General features: G+C 40.7%; 2 protein-coding genes across 2 annotated transcripts; one reads left to right on the top strand and one right to left on the bottom strand.

The window, feature by feature from the left end:
* Positions 1-125: 125 nt before the first annotated feature.
* Positions 126-1,927, bottom strand: LOC135648645 (uncharacterized). The gene is made up of 8 exons (XM_065166519.1): positions 1,769-1,927; positions 1,628-1,693; positions 1,433-1,530; positions 1,304-1,341; positions 1,107-1,194; positions 782-1,024; positions 630-695; positions 126-551 (listed from the first exon to the last, which is right to left on the bottom strand). Exons 1-8 carry the CDS (start codon positions 1,851-1,853, stop codon positions 369-371), a joined length of 867 nt encoding a protein of 288 aa, XP_065022591.1. The 5' UTR covers positions 1,854-1,927; the 3' UTR covers positions 126-368.
* Positions 1,928-2,577: 650 nt separating this feature from the next.
* LOC135648630 (F-box protein At4g02733-like) lies at positions 2,578-15,992 on the top strand. Its single transcript, XM_065166498.1, has 13 exons — positions 2,578-3,022; positions 4,346-4,521; positions 5,553-5,747; positions 5,822-5,932; positions 13,272-13,361; positions 13,444-13,561; positions 13,878-13,942; positions 14,054-14,126; positions 14,235-14,297; positions 14,410-14,474; positions 14,551-14,622; positions 14,730-14,982; positions 15,769-15,992. The coding sequence occupies exons 1-12, from the start codon at positions 2,711-2,713 to the stop codon at positions 14,947-14,949; spliced, it is 1,560 nt and encodes a 519-aa protein (XP_065022570.1). The 5' UTR covers positions 2,578-2,710; the 3' UTR covers positions 14,950-14,982; positions 15,769-15,992.
* Positions 15,993-19,220: the final 3,228 nt, after the last annotated feature.

Here is a 19,220-nt window from a genome sequence, read left to right as displayed (position 1 = left end):
TCCAACAATTATGCTATAAATTGATCCATCGTTTACTTGATAGCTTAAGCTTTTGAGTTACGCAGTAATTTCACGTTAAATTTTACGTTGTATTAAACATGTTACGCAAACTTGGGTCCATTCAGTACATCTCAATCGCGTCCATCAATCAGCGTAATCTTTAGGCCATACAACAAGCAACCTCTACCGCTAGTGGCCGCCATCAGCGTCACAGTAGCGGAGAAGATGACGGAGGAGAGGATGCAGATCCTGTCAGCAATGCACGAGGAAGAAGGATCACATAGATCGCTGTCCAAAGCAATGGCGATGGCGACGCAGGAGCAGTAGAGTTTGGCGTGCTGTCGATGCCGGCCATGAGGTGATGGCGACTAAGCGCCGATCGGGGTGGTTTCCCTGATGGAATCCAAGTCACGCCTCATTGTTGTTGCCGCCCCGTGCTCGCCACCTCCCTTCTTCTCCTGCTCGCCCCAAATCTCCGGTATCACTTGCCTCAACTCGGAGATGCTATCCAACAAGTAATCGTCTTCCTTCGTCCTCTCACGCTTCCCGACCTTCAGAAACAAAACATGGCTCTGTTCTATATAGGAATCTCCAAGGAAAGCAGGAGAAGGAGATGGTGGCGGTATTACCAGAGCGGTCCGGAGGCCAATCGCTTTCCCTGCTGCAATATTCCTCTCGTTGTCATCCACGAACAGCTGATACACCCAAAAGGAGAACAATGTTAAACATGTTGTTCTTCCTCAGCTGGTAGATACACTGTTATCTCTGGGTTGGTCCCTACCGTGCGATGAGGAGCGAAGCCAGCGAGCCACACGGCCATCTTCATCGCCGCCGCAGAGGGCTTAAGGATCACCTCCACATTCCTCGTGGCCGGTAATGGCCCGGAAGACCCGGCTTCCCTCTCGTCCTTAAACAAGTGGGGGTTCATCGTCTCGAAGCAAATGATGCGGTGGAAGCAGTCTTCCTCGACGCCCAACCTCCGCAGCGTCCTCCTCGCGTGCTGCCTATCCGAGTTGGTGAACAGCTACGTCACCCGAAAGCAATCTCTCAGACAAGATATGATACACAACAGGCCATCGAATTTGAAGGTAAGGTTAAACGCGTACGATCTTGGGCTGGGGAATGCTGAGAAGAAGCTCCCGCAACCCCGCATCAGGTCGGATCAGTTCGTACGGCAATCTCCCATGAACGAAGCTGACGCCATCAAATAAAACAAATCAAGAACAACATCATGTCTATTCCTGCTACTTCGTCAATGCATTTTCCTTCTCTTTAGCCCATGTTGAATTGGTCTCCATCGTACCTGTGGTACTCGTCAGGGTGTACGTCGTAACCGAGAGCCTGAAACAATTGGACCAAAAATTACAAGTCTAATTTCGTCGATAAGGCCATGCCAACTGAAGATTCAGAACGCAGAGAGGGTATGCAATACAAGGAGGCCTGCGAGGGAGCTGCCGTGGGACCGAAAGTGCTCGACGCGAAGAGCGGAGGCTCGTCCTTCTGATACACCGCATTTGCTAGCGAGAAAATCTGCAGAAAGAAACACCATCGAGCAACAGTTTCAATGAAATATGAGGAACAGAGAATCTTTAGATGCTTCGTCTCTGCTTGTGTTCATCGGTGGCACCTTCGATGTTCTTCTTGCAAGCTTGTCTGATGCCAATTGTGGAAGAGTACAAGGTGTCATCGAGATCTTGACATATCGAAGAAGACCAGTTAGAGGCATGAATCTACGCAGATTACAGAAGACTCCGATGACGAACTTTACCTAATAGAAGACAATCGAATGGGGATTTGGAACCACGGAACTCCATCACAGCAACGGAAGCAACAGGAGGAGGAGGATGCTGCATCCGTGAGAAGAGAGGAGGAAGAAGAAGAAGAAGAAGAAGAGAGGGTCGGGGAAGGAGCCGCCCCAAGAAGAGGCCACATATTTAACGGCGCCATGGCGTGAAGGTGATGGCATCGAACATCGACAAGCTTAGATTAGGATTTTATCGTGGCACGTCGGTCGGACGTTTACAAGTCGAGGCCACGTGGCTTCATTTTGGACACACGTGTGGACGGTGGTTGGCGTGCCGGTCCGGGTTATCAATCAATTATGGCCTGCTAACGTAAACATCTCGTTGTCACGCCCAGAAACGTGTCAAAGAACACTTTGACCCTCGCGTCGTTTTGCTAATTTTCTTTTCTTTTTCCAAGTAAAAGAACGACATTGTTCTTGTTCTTGTTCTTGTTTTGTATGTTCTTTTCAATGATCGAATATGCACAAGATAATATGCATTTCATTGTAATGTTCACTATTAAAAGATAAATAGGATACGGCAATCACATTAAGATAAATGGTTGAGATTAGATTTCATTTATTTGGCGGTAAAAATTAAGCTTCATTGGTGGACTTGAGCCGGCCCGGTCTAATAACATTTGGGTCGGATCAGGGTTTGGGTTGGATCGGATTCGGCCGCTCCCCGCAAAGGTCGTCTGGAACGAATAAGGCAGGAAACAAATATTTACTTCAATAACGAGCCCACACATCTGCATGCGGGGGCCCACGTTTTCCACATTTGGCACGGGGGGCCACCATGCTCCGCCGGGTGCACCTTATCAGGTGCGACCAAGTGCACATCAAAACGGCAAAGAAGCCGAAGAAAAGGATGCTCAGCGCGCGTCCCGGGATGCTGTCTGTCCCCGCATCCGCCGCCACGGCGTGATGGATCCCATCGGCCCCAAGCGCCGGTGCCCCTCCGCCGCCGATTGCTATCCTAGGGTTTCGCCCCAGCCCCGGAAGATGGATCGCGTCCTCGAGGCACTGCTCGCCCTCCCGGACCCCTCCGTCGCCTTCGAGCTCTCGCTAGAGGGCCTTCTCGAGTCGAGTCTCCTGGAAGCGGAGAAGGATAGGCTGGTCGAGAGCGCGATTGAGGCTGCATCAGCCATCCTCGAGGCTGCCAAGAGATCCGCCCGGCGGCGCGCGTCCAAGCACAACTCCTCGTCCTGGCCCCTTTCCTCCGATCTCACCATCAGAGTAAATCACCTGGACCCTCTCCTTTAATCTATTGTCGGTGTACTCCGGAAGAATCCGTTTCTCTTCTTGATTACTTACAGTGATGTGTGATGACAGGCACGCGCTTGTATGCTTGTAGTTGATTAATAATGTCTTCCAAGTTTATTGCTACTAAAGTCCACATGAACAGAGTATGCCTTGAACTGGATAATAACGCATAGGAAGACAATGGATCAGTGAGCATCCAATTGTCGTAAACAGTGGCGGCTGTTTCTAACAGATATTAGATTGGCTTGTTACCCCTAGAAAGAGAATAGAGAGAAGATGGAGAACAAGGAGAGATAAGAGTGAGAGAGAAGAGAGGTAGGGGAAGAGAAAAAAAAGAAAGGAGAGATGGTGAGGAACTCTAGCATCGAAGACTTCGTTGAAAATAATACTTCAGATATACCTTAAGGTCTATAGAACACATTCATATATTATCCACCCTCATTACAGCTGTAAGATGTGTATTATATGGTATCATATCACTCCTGTTCGACCCTCTATAGTTCTTATCAGAAAAGATGAAGTGGCGTCCCATTGTTCGCAACCCAACCTTTCCAATGCCAACAAGGAATTCCAGCTACTTTGGACTCTTCTCATATGAACCCTCTATCTCTTGATACAAATTAAATTTGATCCAGTTAAATTTAGTCTGAGTTATGACTTTATGACTCTTTCAGCAGATCCTGGGAATTCTTAGTGCTTAATTCTCGCCATCTCTATAGCTACATGAGTTGTATGCTCTTTCTCATTATAATGCTGCAAGAGTTTTGCTTTATAATTACCAATGTCTTGGATCTTTTTCTTTTGGTAGACTTAAAATGTTTACCATCCTTTTACGGTCCTCTCTGTTTTTTGTCATCTGAATTTAGTTTCATCTTCAGAGAATTTGAATATATATACTCATGTTCACTGGCTCACTGCAGAATTGTGTACTACTTTTGTATTTATTTGTTATACACTTTCATTTTTGCTGATTTAGTTTATTTCCTAATACAACACTGAATTCAGTTTCATTTGCATGAGAGAGATTTCTACTTTTGTGCTTCGTGTTCCTTGATTGCTTTATGATATATTGGCTTCATTTAGTTTTCTCATTATCTTCATTTTTCTGTATGTGGCTGTGTGGTCTAATTGTTAAGTGTCAACATGCAATGTGGTTCTAGAAAAAGTATTTCTTTTTCTATAATCCCTTTACTTTGTTTTTAAGAATCTACCATGCATTCTTCCTTCAGTCCATCTGCTTGAGTTTTTTATAGCATCATTTTGACAAATAACTTCATGCATTATGGTGTTCTGAAGGTGTTCTCTAAGTTGGATACACAAAGTCTTTGTTATGCTGCAGCTACTTGTTCAATGTTCAACAAGTGTGCAACAGATCCAATGTGCTATGTGAATATTGACTTAACAGCTGAAATGCCGAAGGTTAATAACACAGTTGTCTCTACAATGATACAACGAGCAGGAAAAAACCTTCAGTAAGATTCCTTCATTTTAGTAAAATACATTCGTTCAAGAATTTTCATCTCCTTTCTTTTCAATCAATTGCCTTTGGTGGTTTGCTTGCTGAATTAGAAATTCTTCCTTTCTCTGATAGACTCTTGGATTGACTTGTTGGCTATATATCCTACTTTCCAATAACTAATCTTGTTAAAATTGAAGATGTTGTGTTAGAACCAGCTATGCTTTGAGTTGGAACATGGCCTTATTTTCTGCCATCATGCTGGTGTTAGATTTATTGGTTATATTAAGCATGAAAGCCCAATGCATCTGGATGGTTTTTGAGAATTGTCTGGTATGGCCTTGTTGATTAGTATTGAAATATCTTGAAGATTACATTTTTTGGAATTTATTATTTAGGCAGTCGTATAGGTTGAGAAGCTAACAGGATCACCAATCAACTTGCTGATTTTATCAAGTATGTTGCTAGTGATGGATTCATGTTTCGGCCTCCTGCTATTGAAATATCTTGAAGATTACATTTTCAGATTGATGTCAACTTGATTAAAGCCGTTGGTGGCAAACAAATTTCAGGATGCTGTTACTTGTTCCTTGAGTATACTGTTGGACATAATATATGCCACAAAGCCTATTTTTTGGCAGTATACAACTTAAAGATACCTGGTTTAAGCACAAAGTTGTCCATAGTTACCAAGTGTTATACCATCTCATTTTCATAATAGTGTTATATTATCTCTCACGGACCCTATAGCTTGCTTTTTAAAATTACTTTCATTATGCAATGTCTACAATCGAGCCTGTGCTTCACTGAGCTAGTTAAATGTTATGCCCTTTTGCAATTTAGTAGTGGGATCATATAGAAGTTGAGATGGAAGTCTAACTTTAAGTTCTCTGCCAACATACATATGCATGTTTTTATGAGTAGGTAAACGGAGGGGTTTCACCATAGTGATGGCTAACAAGTTATTTTCTTTCTGTCTTAAATGTAAACAAAATGTACCTGTGAAGCTTATTCCAATTATTTTCTAAAAACTGTTCTCCAAAACAGATCACTCAAGCTTGGGATTTGGCCTAACGCAGCTTCAACAACAGAACTTTCTAGACCTATGTCCTATTCCACTAGAAATCCCATGGATACATCAGGCCTTTCATGGACTCAAAAGAGACCAAGGCAAGGCAAGGAGACCTCTCTTCTTACAAGGTCTTGCCTTCTGGCTCTAAGTGTGGATGGTGGTGCTGCAGGGTATGAAAGTATTAAAGTTGTTTAGCTTCTTGTTATCTATTCTTTTGTTCTTAGTTTTTCTTTTTTATGTGAAGGAATTTCTTGAGGAGTCTGCACCTGTATAACATTGATAAAATGGACAATTTTGCACTTTGCAAAGCTTTATCTTCCTGTCCATTTCTACTTGACCTTGAAGTTGTTGGCCTGTAAGTATAAACAATAAACTGTCATGGCATATTTCCAGTCTCTTTGGTTATTAGTGTTCTATGTGAAATGTGATGCTGTTCGCTTTTATCTGGAGGAGGATTAAAAATTATAATCAACTTAATTGTGGTGTGTATGTTGCTGTATATATAAGAAAAATTTACTACTTATTAGGTGGTGGAGGACTTGTTTGATGAAAATAACTAAGCTATTAGAGAACAAGGCACCTTTAATGTTGAGGGAACGAATGACCGTGCTCTTTCTTCTAAGAATACTTTTAGTACAGAAATAGTTCTTATCCAATTTTAACCATTCAGTACCGATCGCAGTGCAGGATCCTCCAGACTTTCTAGAAATTTAGAACTTATGAATGCTTGGTTAATTTACATAATTAGTCAGCTTTAATATGTCTAGGAATGCACATGTATAGGACTGTGTGGTATCTGTTGCAATGAATGCACTACGATACCTTACTATGATACTTGTATGTATTCGTTGTAGTGAAGGCACTATGATCATATGCTCATACTTGTAGACTAAGGGGTGGAAATCTATAAATAAGGATGTAACTGTTTCTTTTCGCCATCAAGGGAAATACTTTTCAGCCTTTGGCAAACCCTAGGAGGTCGATCCCCTCGAAGTTATCTTATCCTTTTGTTCCCCTTCTTCTAAGGTAAAATCCTAAGGGTCTTACCATTTGGTATCAGAGTCGTAATCCTCGGCGTTTTCGCTGCAACTCCCCACACCGATTGCTCGACATCCCGCTATAACTTCCCAATCGTGCAATCTTGCTGCTCTTCCCGCTGCCCGCCAGCCCATCCATGTCGTCCTCCACGCAGCGACCCTCGGCGTTCCCGCTGCAACAACCACGCCTCTGCCGCTGCCTCCTAGCCACGTCACCGATGCTGCCCTCCAGCCACATGTCCTCCATGCAACGACCGCAGTGAGCCCTCACACTGCTCTTGACTCCGCAGTTGCATCCCAACCGCGCCACCGACGTTGCTCTCCAACAGCGCGCCCTCCACGCAGCGACCGCAGCGAGCCCTCATGCTGCTCTCGGCGTCCAAGGCTCCCTTGGCATCCTCGTAGCGATCCTTCATGCCTTACGGCGTCACAATAGCTGCATCGAATAGGCAATGCTAATGCCATTGACCCGACACTAGAAACAAGAGTTGAGAATTACAGATTTGCAGTCCTACGCAATGGCTATCGACAATTCAATGAAAGCCCAACCAGAAGCCTTGGAAGCCAGAATTGAGAATTGGTTGCAGAAAACCCTTAACGATTTCAAAAGGAGCCTAGTGGAGAACTTAAGCAAGTTTCAACAAGATGAAAGCTCAAGTCCGACGTTGAATCGATCTAGAGACACAAGAAAAAGGTACCAAGAACATGACACAAGCTACCCACGCATGAAGGTGGAATTTCCAAGATGGGAAAATGGGGATCCGACTAGTTGGATCTTTAGGGCAGAAATTTTTTTTCACTTTCATAGAACTCCCGAAGAATCCAAGGTGGAAATAACTTCAATCCAATTAGATGGAAATGCAATCCAATAGTATGATTGGTATGAAACCTGTCATGGGATCCCCTCGTGGGAGCAATTCAAGAGAGGACTCGTTCGCTTTGGATCATCTGAATATTAGAATGTTGATGGGCAGCTCGCCAAAATTCGTCAGACCTCTATAGTGCTAGAATATAAGAGTTGATTTGAACGATTGCCAAATCAAGCTAGAGATTGGTTCGAACGGCAACTAGTGGGTACATTTATTGAAGGACTTAATCTAGATATCCGATGTGAAGTTAAAGGCTCGCCAACCTCGCACTATGACAACTACGATCTCATTTGCACGTTTGCATGAGGAAAAAATCAACATGGAGAATTGCCGAAATAGAGGTATCAACAAACAGGTGATCAGCGAGCCACCCACTCCATCTACTCCCAACCGAAACCCTAACACCTGAAGACTAACTTGAGAATAACTCAATGAAAGATTAACGAAGGGTTTGTGTTGGTATTGTGATGAAAAATGGAGTAAGAAGCATTGATGCAAATAAGGATAGCTTTTGATGTTTGAGCCGATTGAGGAGGAATCGGAAGCTGACGATGTGGACTCTAATCATGAAGGTATGGATACTGATGAAGATGTTGAATCTATCACACATACAGTGCATGCATTAGCCGACTACTCTAACCCGCAAACTATGAGAGTTGGAGGAACTTTGAAACATCAGTTTGTTACTGTTTTGATTGATACTGGTGGCACTAATAATTTTATGGACAGTAAGGTTGTTGCCCGATTGGCCTACCACATTAAAGGCTGTGGCAAATTTGAAGTAAAGGTTGCTGGTGGACGGATTCTAACTTGTGATAGCAAGTGTTCGAAGATAAAACTGATTATGTAGGGCCAAGAATTGCTTGTGGATTTTTTTTTACTACCTTTGGAAGACTACGAAGTAGTGCTTGGAATTGAATGACCATCAACCTTGGATAATGTTTCCTTGAATTTTTCTAAGCTAATCATGAAGGTTTTTATTAATGGAAAGCAAATGATCTTAAAGGGAAGACGTAGAAGTAAGGTCACAACTGTCATTGGTCATTGGATGGAGAGGATTCTTCGAAAGACACACCGGATTCTTGGTACAGTTGCAGAGCATTGAAAAGGAAGCGGTAGTGCACAACTAAACCGAAGATGTCGAATCATTGCTCAAAGAGTTTGTAGATGTATTTGCAGAGCCACAGGAACTCCTACCTCTTCGACCTCATGATCACCGAATTCCGATATTACCCGGGAGAGCACCAACAAACGTCCGACCCTATAGATATCCATATTTTCGGAAGGCAAAGATAGAGAAAATTGTCAAAGAGATGCTACAAACAGGGGTCATAAGGGCTAGTGTCAGCCCATATTCCTCCCCAGTCTTGCTGGTAAGAAAGAAGGATGGCTCATGGCAGATGTGTGTAGACTACAGAACACTCAACAACATTACGATGAAAGACAAATATCCTATTCTAGTGGTAGATGAGTCGTTTGATGATTTGGGAGGAGCCTAGGTTTTCACTAAATTGGACCTATGGTCGGGCTATCACCAAATCAGAGTACATGAAGATGATATTCAGAAAACCACTATCTTTGTAGTTGTGGATCGGCTTACGAAGTATACTCATTTTTGTGCTATACGACATCCCTATATTGTCGCATGTGTTGCCTGTATTTTTGTTGAGAGTATAGCTAAATTGCATGGAGTTCCTCATTCTATTGTTAGTGACAGAGACAAAGTTTTTACTAGCACCTTTTGGATAGAGCTTTTCTGTTTACAGGGTATTCAGTTGAACATGAGTATTGCTTATCATCTACAAACAGATGGGTAAACTAGGTAAACTGAAGTAGTAAATAGGTGCCTAGAAAATTATCTCAGATGCTTTATCAGTGATAAGCCGAAGGAATGGACTAAATGACTTCCCTAGGCAAAGTGGTGGTATAATACTTCCTATCATTCTTCTATTAAAATGACTCCCTTTGAAGCAGCTTATGGTCGAACCCCACTCGCAATTGCAAAATATGTACCTGCCTCCTTTAAAGTTAATCATGTGGATATGAAATTGCTTCACAGAGACAAGATTATTCAGCTTTTAAAGGATAACCTCACAGCCACACAAGAATGAAGCAACAAGCTGATAAACACCGAAGTGAACGAGAATTTACCATGGGTGATTGGGTTTTCCTTCATCTTCAGCCCTATAAGCAAACTTCTATAAAGGTCCCGTCCTCTATGAAGCTGTCTCTTCGATTTTTTGGGCCTTACAAAATATTAGAATGCATTGGACCAATTGCCTACCATTTGGATTTGCCGGCTAGCTCCAAGATACACTCAATTTTTCATGTTTCCTGCCTTAAAAAGAAGCTAGGTGAAGATGAGGTAGTGCAACACCATTTGTCGGACATCTTTGCTGTTGGTGAGGCTCAAGTTCAACCGCAAGTCATACTTGATCGTAGTGATTTAAAAAGGCGCTCGGGCGCTCGCCTAGGCGCTCGGGCGAGGCGAGGTGAGGCCCAAGCGCCTCACTAAACTCCCAGGCGGCGCGCTTCAAACAGGCGCCGCCTGGGCGCTCGCCCGAGCCCAGGCACTGGGCGCTTCGGGCGAGCGCCTGGGTTAACCAAGGCGACCGAACCAGGATTTTAGGTCTGGTTCGGTCCTGGTTCGGTCTCTGATAGTTAGTTGGTTCAATCGAACCAACTAAAATCGATATAAGTGAGAACCCAACCCTAACCCTTGCCGCTGCCGCTCCCGATCCCGATCTCGCTGCTCGCCGCTGTCGCTACTCGCAAACGCTGCCTCTGTCGCCGCTCGCGCCTCCCGCTACTTGCCGCTCCTGCTCCCGCTGCCGTTGCTCGTCGCTGTCGCTGCTCACAAACGCCGCCTCCGTCGCTGCTCGCGCCTCCTACTGCTCGCCGCTGTCGCTGCTCGCAAATGCTGCCTCTGTCGTCGCTCGCGCCTCCCGCTGCTCGCCGCTGCCGCTGTCGCCGCTCGCGCCTCCCGTTGCTCGCCGCTCCTGCTCCCGCTCCCGCTATCGCTGCTCATCGCTGTCGGTGCCGCTGTCGCCGCTTGCGCCTCCCCACTGCTGGCCGCTCCCGCTGCCGCTGTCGCCGCTGCCACTTCCTCTTTTCTCAGTCAGCAAGCTCAGCACCCCTTTACACTTCCTTTTAACAGTATACGTATACTGTATACTATTAATATTATTAAGTTTATTTAAAATAATTAATTTTCAATACTGTTAATAGATTAATAATATATTATTTTGATTTTAATACTGTTAATTTTTATTTATTTGAAATTATTGCTAGGTTTCTTAATACTGTTAATTTTATATCTTAGATTTTCTTAATTTAATAGCATATTTTTATTTAAAATTTTAAATAATTATATTTATTAATTATATTATATATTTTTATATTTTAGCGTCTCGCTTCGCTCGGGCGAGCGCCTAGCGCCTCGGGCGTTTTTGGACCTTGGCGCCTAGCGCTTTTTAAATCACTACTTGATCGACGGGTTGTAATGCGTCGTAGATATCTTGTGAGTGAAGTGCTGGTGTAATGGACCAACTTACCAATGGAAGATGCCACCTAAGAGTCCTACAAGGCGCTGAAAGAGAAGTTCCCAGAGTTTGATGCTGCTCAGCCTTGAGGACAAGGTTGAATTGAAAGGGGGAGGAATGTTAGGATCCCTCTAAATTCTCTGAGTCATAAACTAATATAAAGAACGTATTCTCTTGAGTTCTCTAGTTCTAGTAGGAGTCGTCTAGGCCTTCTAGCCGACTAAGGGTCTATTTGATATTTGTTATTTTGATTAGGAGTCCAAGTCCTAGTGGACTAAAAGATGAAAATCAATAAATAGGGATGTAACTGTTTCTTTTCGCTATCAATTCCAAGCACCATTTCAAAATTTCCAAGGGTAGCAAAAAAAAATCCACAAGCCATTCTTGGCCCTACATAATCTGTTTTATCTTCGAACACTTGTTATCACAAGTTAGAATTCGTCCATCAGCGATCTTTACTTAAAATTTGTCACAGCCTTCAATGTGGCAGGCCATTCGGGCAACAACCTTACTGTCCATAAAATTGTTAATGCTACTAGAATCAATTAAAATAGTAACAGGCTGATGTTTCAAAGTTTCTCCAACTTTCATAGTTTATCTATCACCCGTAAGTAGCCGGCCAATGCATGTACTGTATGTGTGATAGGTATAACATCATCATCAGTATCCATACCTTCATGATCGGAGTCCACATCGTCAACTTCCGGTTCCTCGATCGGTTCAATCATTAGAAGCTTCCCTTGTTTGCATCAGTGCTCCTTACTCCACATTTCATCACAATGCCAGCATAAACCCTTCGCTGATCTTTTCTTGAGTTCTTCTCGAGTTAGTCTTCGGGTGTTAGGATTTCGATTGGGAATAGATGTGGTGGGCGGCTTGTTGATTATCTGTTTGTTGTCACTTCTGTTTCGGCGATTCTCCATACTGTTTTTTTCCTCATGCAAACGTGCAAATGAGATCGCAGTTGTCATAGTGCGGGGTTGGCGGGCCTTGACTTCACATTGGATATCTAGATTAAGTCCTTCAATAAATGTACCCACCAGTCGCCGTTCAGACCAGTCTCTGGCTTGATTTGATAGTCGCTCAAATATACTCTGATATTCTAGCACTGTAGAAGTCTGACGAATTTTGGTGAGCTGCCCATCAACAATCTCGTATTTAGATGGTCCAAAGCGAACAAGAAGTCCTCTTTTGAATTGCTCCCACGAGGGGATCTCGTGATAGGTTTCGTACCAATCATACAATTGGATTGCATCTCCATCTAGTTGGATTGAAGCTATTTCCACCTTGGTTTCTTTTGGAGTTCTGTGAAAATAAAAAAATTTTCTGCCCTAGAGATCAAACTAGTCGGATTTCTATCTTCCCATCTTAGAAATTTCACTTTCATATGTGGGTAGCTTGTGTCATGTTCTTGGTGCCTTGTTCCTGTGTCTCCATATCGGTTCAGTGCCGAACTTGAGTTTTCATTTTGTTGAAACTTGTTGAAGTTCTCCAATAGGCTCCTTTTGAAATCGTTAAGGGTTTCCTGCAGCCAGTTCTCAATTCTGGCTTCCAAAGCTTCTAGCTAAGCTTTTAGTGAATCGTCGGTAGCCATTGCGTAGGACTGCAAATATGTAATTCCCAACTCGTTTCTGGTGTTGGGTCAAGGGCATCAACACTGCCCTATTCAGTGCGGCTGTTGTGATGCTGATCGGTGGCAGCGCTGTGGGCGTGAAGGGTGGCTGCGAGGATGTCGATGAAGCCCTGGACGTCAAGAGGCTGAGAAGCAGCGATGGTGGCGTAGCTGGGAGCAGCGTCGTCGAGGGTTCACTGTGGTCGTTGCATAGAGGGTGCTGCTGCCGAGGGCTGGGAGGCAGTGATGCTCATTGTGGTCGCTACATGGAGGGATCATTGCTGTTGAGGGTTGGGAGGCAACGATGGTGGTGTAGCTGGGAGCAGCGTCGTCGAGGGCTCATTGCGGTCGCTGGGAGGTTGTGGGAGTGTCGAGGGTCTCTGCGAAAACCCTAGCCCTCTATGCGGCAGTGTCTATTGTATGTATAATACACGTGCTAGACATCCATTGTTATAGGCTTATAGACACGGATGACTCTAGGCATGTTGACAAATTACTCGTCTCTGTTCCTCCATGTTATCTTGTGGAACATGTGAAGTTCAATCTGATAAAGATAGATTTTGGTGAGTTTCCAGAACATATATTCTCTTGAACCACAGCTAGAACTAGATTCTTAACATGCCTATGTCAACAGCCATGTTGAACCCAAGCGAATGTTGGATGCTGTCAGCATGAATTGCCACACTATAGAGCGTTTGTTCTTCGAGTCCTCTGATACTGGCAAGTTCCATTTTTCTATTTGCTTCAAAATCGTATATTTTATACTCCAACATGCTTGTTAAAAACCCTTCTATCTTTTCAGGCAGAGATTATAGTTTGAACACCCCAACTTGCACTGGTCTGGTACATGGCTGTCCAAATCTAATGTCGCTTGCTCTAAGGGGGTTTAAGCTACATGATCACAAAGTCAGTATACTGATCAAGGTAGTCCTCTGTTCTTCCTTTTCTTTAGTAAACACATTAAGCTGTTTCTGCATGAGCTAGAAGTTCTATATCTACTCAGCATTTTCTTATACTGTCAAAAAATGTCACAAACTTACCTGATTGGACTTGATTAAAAATTACTTGTAAATAACTATTTTCTGTTTGAACCTATCACAAACGTAACCATATCCATGTTATGACTTGGTTTGCCAGAATATATATCTAACATGGAACTTCAGATTTTTCAAAGCATTATCATCTACATAAGTGAAATATAAACTTCAGCGCTCATGGAAATGATTCTTTGCTTACACAGGGACTTCGCCACCTTAAGTTTGTTGATTTTTCAACATGTTATTCGATTACAGGGACCTTCTTGAGGTTTGAATTTTTATTGCATCTGCTGCCTCTATTCTTTTGATTTGTGCTTATGCCAGCTTTCCATTGCCTTTGTCACTTTCGAGTTGTATTTCACAACTTTCACTTGTTCAGGAACCTTGGCAGTGACATGAATGCTCACATGCTGGAGGTCTTGATCTTATGCGACTGTTTGCATCTTAAAGAAGTGAGAATATAGAATGCCAGATTACTCACTTCATATCACCAATGGACAACTTTCATTTGTACTCCAGTGTTATGAACATGTGGTGTTTCATATCTGTGCTTTATATAGGTTGAAGTGTCACATTTTTTATCAGCCCTGCTTGCTGGTGACTTCAAGCTCCTCAGATATTTGGTAGGTCACTGAGGCATGTGCTTTGCTTTCTACTAGACACGAAGATTCCTGTCAACTAAAATTTTCAGTTTGTAAGCTGACAACTGCTTTGTGCTTGGACTGATTGGAGCAGGATATTTCAAACAAAGATGGCCTCTCTGCTGACAATGACTGGAACTATAGATGCTATAATCCATGGTAACAGTGTTATCTTTGAGAAACTCCAGTCTTCCAGGAAACTAATTCCTATTTTTTAAAAATTTTAATGTTGCAGTGCACTGCTGATATCAGATTTTATGAAACAAAGACCTGAAGTATGTTTGCTAGCCAAATTTCCAGGAGGGAGGTCTCTCTTCCTTTCTCTTTGCCTTTATGTGATACAGTATATATTTTGTCGAAGGAATTTCTCTTTGAAAACTTTTTTTTTCTACATTGCATCCATTCATATTGCAGCTTGGTTGATGCCAATCTCCTCAGTGACGGTCAAACAAGCTGTGGGATGGGCTTGACAGTGATGCATAATGTCGCATTTGATCCATATTGGACAAATATATCTGAAAACAGCTACAGCAGTGATCAGGGCAGCGGGAATGGAGGAGATTCCCCTTATCCAATACCATTTTATGATGCTGATAGCTTCTATGAGTTGGAGTTCCCATGGGAGATTGATTAAGAAAACTCGATGCATCATCAACCATCTGGAGAGGTATGGATATCCACCTACCCTTCTGACTGGGATTAATGTTGAAATGGTCTTGAAATTTAGTAACATAATATTTCAAATCGGACAACCCAAAACACAACACAAATGTCATCTGATTTCTATTTTTATTTTTGCCTGAACGGTTGCAACTTCACAACTATTTCAACATGTACTGCACTTTCAACTTTAACAACTCCTCAGGATCTTTGGATGCCAGCATCTGCTAATTTTGTTATCGGTTTCACATCATGAAACAAGTCTACTACTCAATTCCCTTCATGATAGATGTGAGAATCCTTACAGAACAAAGATGATGGACTATCTTGATACATTTAAGTGGGCGAATGCCAACCCTTGAACACCCATCACCTTTCATACGTGAAATCACCATAGCAGAACCTCCCTGAACCCTACATGCTGACAGTTAAAATCCTTAATTTCCCATTGATCACCTTCCCATGCACCTCCCTATTTACCTATACCAACTGAAGATGAACAAAATTTAGAACATCCCACTTCCAGATTCTTCCTTCTGAAATACACGTAACAAATTCAGCTTGATTTCTGTCTTGTGGAACCGACAAAAGGAGGAAGTTATGACAAAAGAAAGGTCTTAACTTATTTTTTTTAGCATCTGATGTTGTAACTAAGCATTATAAATCTTGTAGTAAAGGCTTTGAAGTTTGCTGAGTCTCATTATAATGACAAAGAGGTCAATTTGTGCGCTTAATGATTATGTTAGACTTGTAATTTTGGTGGCCTTCAGCTGAAGTCTATTCTTGCAAACAGGTGCGCCAATACATTCATGGAGAACGATTGACAATGGGGATCGAAGGCAGTCACTGCATGTAAATCTAAGCAGTCCGTATCATTGTGCTTTTATTCTGTATGTAATTTGTTATTGCTGGCAATAATCCGTGTGCATACCCAAAGAATTCAAGCTTGCGGAAACCAAATACGAGCTTCAAAAACACAATGGTATAATGATTGACAGTATTGTTATTATTGACCAATGAGTTTTGCCACTGCCACAAACAACACAGATCACACGTCACAAACAAAGATGGGGGACAAGAACAAGTTCATCACCATCAGTTGCCGCTGCCGGGGTACAAGGAAGCCAGATCGGTGCCGTCGGGGAGGGTGGTGGGGACGACGCAGGCCTGCGTGCACATGTTGGCGCAGGACACGCTGCCGACCTGGCCGTTGGCGCAGCGGTTGTAGCAGTCGTCGAAGCAGAGGGCTGTCGCGGCCGGCGCGGACGACGCCACCAGCATGGCGACGAGGAGGAGGGCAACCACCGCCATCTTGGTGTTCGCCATTGCTGCTACGGTGGAAGCCGACCTCTGGTTGGTTCTGATGGAACAGGAAGTGATGATTGCGTTGCTTGCGGCGAAGGAGGGGGTGGAGGGGTGGCGTCCTTATAAGGTGGCGAGGAGCGGTACGATCTGGGAATCGCCAGATTGACGTGGGGAGGAGCGCGTTGTTGCACCCACGGATCGCGCTCCACCGAACGACGAGATCCCAGCGCTGACTTGGTCCACTTAGTTCCGTTGTCGACTGCATCGTTCCCGTTGCAACCCGAGTCGGACTTGTGTGATTGCAGGTCTTCGGTACGGGGTCGAGTTAATTTTTTGCTGTGGCATTTGAAGCTTTGCAATTACATGACGATATAGAGACTAATTACACATACACTTACGTAATTTTACTGTCTGTAGAATTGCATCATCCGGTGCAGTGTTGCTTTTACATATTTGTTACGTGGAAAGAGGTTATTACATAACATGAATGGTAATAATAGCAGCTTTAATAATGATCAAACAGATAACTTAAATCTTATTGATTAACGAGGAATATGAACATGATTTAATTGTCATATTCTTTAATAATGAAGTATGTGATTTTTTCTTTCATAATAGATAGGTATTAATTTTCAATTGATCCTTTTTTTTTTTGTTACATCCAATATTTTGTTAAAATAATAGATAGGTATTAATTTTTAATTTAAGTCAAAGCTGCTTCCTCGAAGTGATGCGAAAGATCTGCGACGCATATATCTGAATAAAGTATTCTGTTCTTACCTATGTATTAGCAACTTGGTTACGGAAGTTAGTCTTCCTTGAAATTCTGTCTTTGCCTTTTCTTTTATTATTTTGATCGATATTCCTCAGAAATTATTGTGACCATCAGTAGTAAATAAATGAATTTTAATATAAATAACTATTGTTGCAATTTTAAATTTGATTTAGAGGGTCCCTATTTATAATTATTGATATAAATAACTATTCACGTCTTTGCAACAGATATCAATCCTATAAATATGTGGTGTACATCATAACCCTATAATAACTATCGATATAATCCTATTTATAGTTATGGATAAAAGATAATCAAATTAATCCTATAAATCAAGAGATACAAAATCTCTCTAGTAAGAGATACAAAATCCTATATAGAGATGCGAGATCTTTTTTACTTAGTAACTTTTACGGATAGTAGGTCGACAGGTAAATATTACGATCCAAGCCTAATAGGTTAATTGATCTATCAATCTTGTTTAACCTAAATCACTAATTAAAATATAAAGGTAAAATTAATAATTATATATTTATTAAATCTTTATAAGTTAATTTTAATTTTACCTTTCTGATGTGAGACTAATCAAGATATTATATGAATCATAGTATTATCTTCATTATGTACCTCATCATCGCCACATTGCTCGGGACGCTTGCCATGTAGTTCATCTCATTGATTGTGGTACAGAAGAATAATTTATTATGCTCTTAAAGCATACTAAGTATAAATACTTAATTTCTTTAAAAATCTAACAAAAGAACTAAAATTATAATTAAGCTTATCATAACTGTCATAAAATTTATCACGTTTATTTAATTTGATAATTTTAACTTTTTATCTAATTATCTTTTGATATTTTAACAGGTAATCTATAAGGGTGATAAAATATCTCTCTCCACTAAAACAAAAAAACTTGGAGTGACATATAGATGTAACTATATATAATCTTAAGAAGTTTATGAAACTGTGTTTCATTCCAATATTTGATTACGAGGTCATTGCAAATTCAAAATTCATATTAATTCTACACAAATCATCATATAAATTTTAAAAATTAATTTTTATGAAATTACAAATATGTTGAGTTTACAATCATAAAAAAAGAAATAATATCTTATGAATTCTAGATAAAAAAATTTAAATTTTTAGAATTATACGAACATAACATTAGAGTCATCTTCAAGCATAAGTGACAAATACTAAATACTATTGTTTTCGCTTTAAAATAATTTTCTATAATGATTAATATTTCATAATTTTTATATTAAAATAATTTTTTATTATTGGTAATATAAGTTAAAGCATAAGTTTCAATTTATTAAATATTAGAAAATAATTTATGTAATGTTTGATTCGAAACATATAAAGATCAAACTAATACCTTTTTTTTTCGAACCAAAACTCAAGTAATTTATATTTTAACTTTCTTTTATTATTACAAAAGTAATATTTTACTATGATTTTTTTTATAAGTTTATATAGCATTTAAAAACTCAAGTAATTTATAGTTTAACTTTCTTTTATTATTACCTACTTCTACCCAAAATATTATGAGTATTTCTTACTTTAATCTTAATTCTTCTTATACACATATTACTCTTCAGCTCATTTAAATTTTATTTATTATTAATTTTATTATAATAAATTTTAAATGGGCCAAACTAAGAATAAATATGATTAAAAATAAATTATACAAGAAACGACTCAACTATATTTATACCTAAAGTTCTTAAGGTTATAATTTTGTCAAGCATATCTAGGATATAATCTTGAATTCTCTAAATACTATTATATTAAATTTCAATCAATTCTTTCATTAAAATATCAACTAATGACTTGTTAATAAATTTAAATTAATTTTTAAACATTCCAATGCGTTAGTTATGAATTATATAATAAGATTGAGTCATTTAGACCTTTTACAATAATTTATCATAATTATTTATTTTGTAGAACTTTCAATAGTTATCATTGTGATCTTTTCAACTATCTAATCAAGATCTAATATACCTAAAATAAATTGTATATGCTCAAGTTATTTATAATAATTTAATATAAAAATATATTGATATTTATAAGAATGTAATAAAGAAAATATCATTATAATAAAATAATTTATGTGCAAAATAATTTAATAATAATAAATTATAATAATTATTGAA

This window comes from Musa acuminata, chromosome BXJ1-4 (genome assembly GCF_036884655.1).
Source record: "Musa acuminata AAA Group cultivar baxijiao chromosome BXJ1-4, Cavendish_Baxijiao_AAA, whole genome shotgun sequence".
NCBI classification, from domain to species: domain Eukaryota; kingdom Viridiplantae; phylum Streptophyta; class Magnoliopsida; order Zingiberales; family Musaceae; genus Musa; species Musa acuminata.
Note: the sequence above shows the minus strand (reverse complement) of the source record. Positions and strands in the feature narration are given on the sequence as shown.

Excerpts from the sequence above, each read along its gene's own strand:
- LOC135648630 (XM_065166498.1), top strand. The coding sequence starts at position 2,711 with ATGGATCCCATCGGCCCCAAGCGCCGGTGCCCCTCCGCCGCCGATTGC. Across the intron at positions 5,933-13,271 it reads GACCTTGAAGTTGTTGGCCT|CCATGTTGAACCCAAGCGAA; the intron begins GTAAGTATAAAC and ends CTATGTCAACAG. Across the intron at positions 14,623-14,729 it reads GCCAAATTTCCAGGAGGGAG|CTTGGTTGATGCCAATCTCC; the intron begins GTCTCTCTTCCT and ends TTCATATTGCAG.
- LOC135648645 (XM_065166519.1), bottom strand. The coding sequence starts at position 1,853 with ATGCAGCATCCTCCTCCTCCTGTTGCTTCCGTTGCTGTGATGGAGTTC. Across the intron at positions 1,342-1,432 it reads GCTCCCTCGCAGGCCTCCTT|GCTCTCGGTTACGACGTACA; the intron begins GTATTGCATACC and ends CAATTGTTTCAG. Across the intron at positions 1,195-1,303 it reads CACCCTGACGAGTACCACAG|CTTCGTTCATGGGAGATTGC; the intron begins GTACGATGGAGA and ends TGATGGCGTCAG.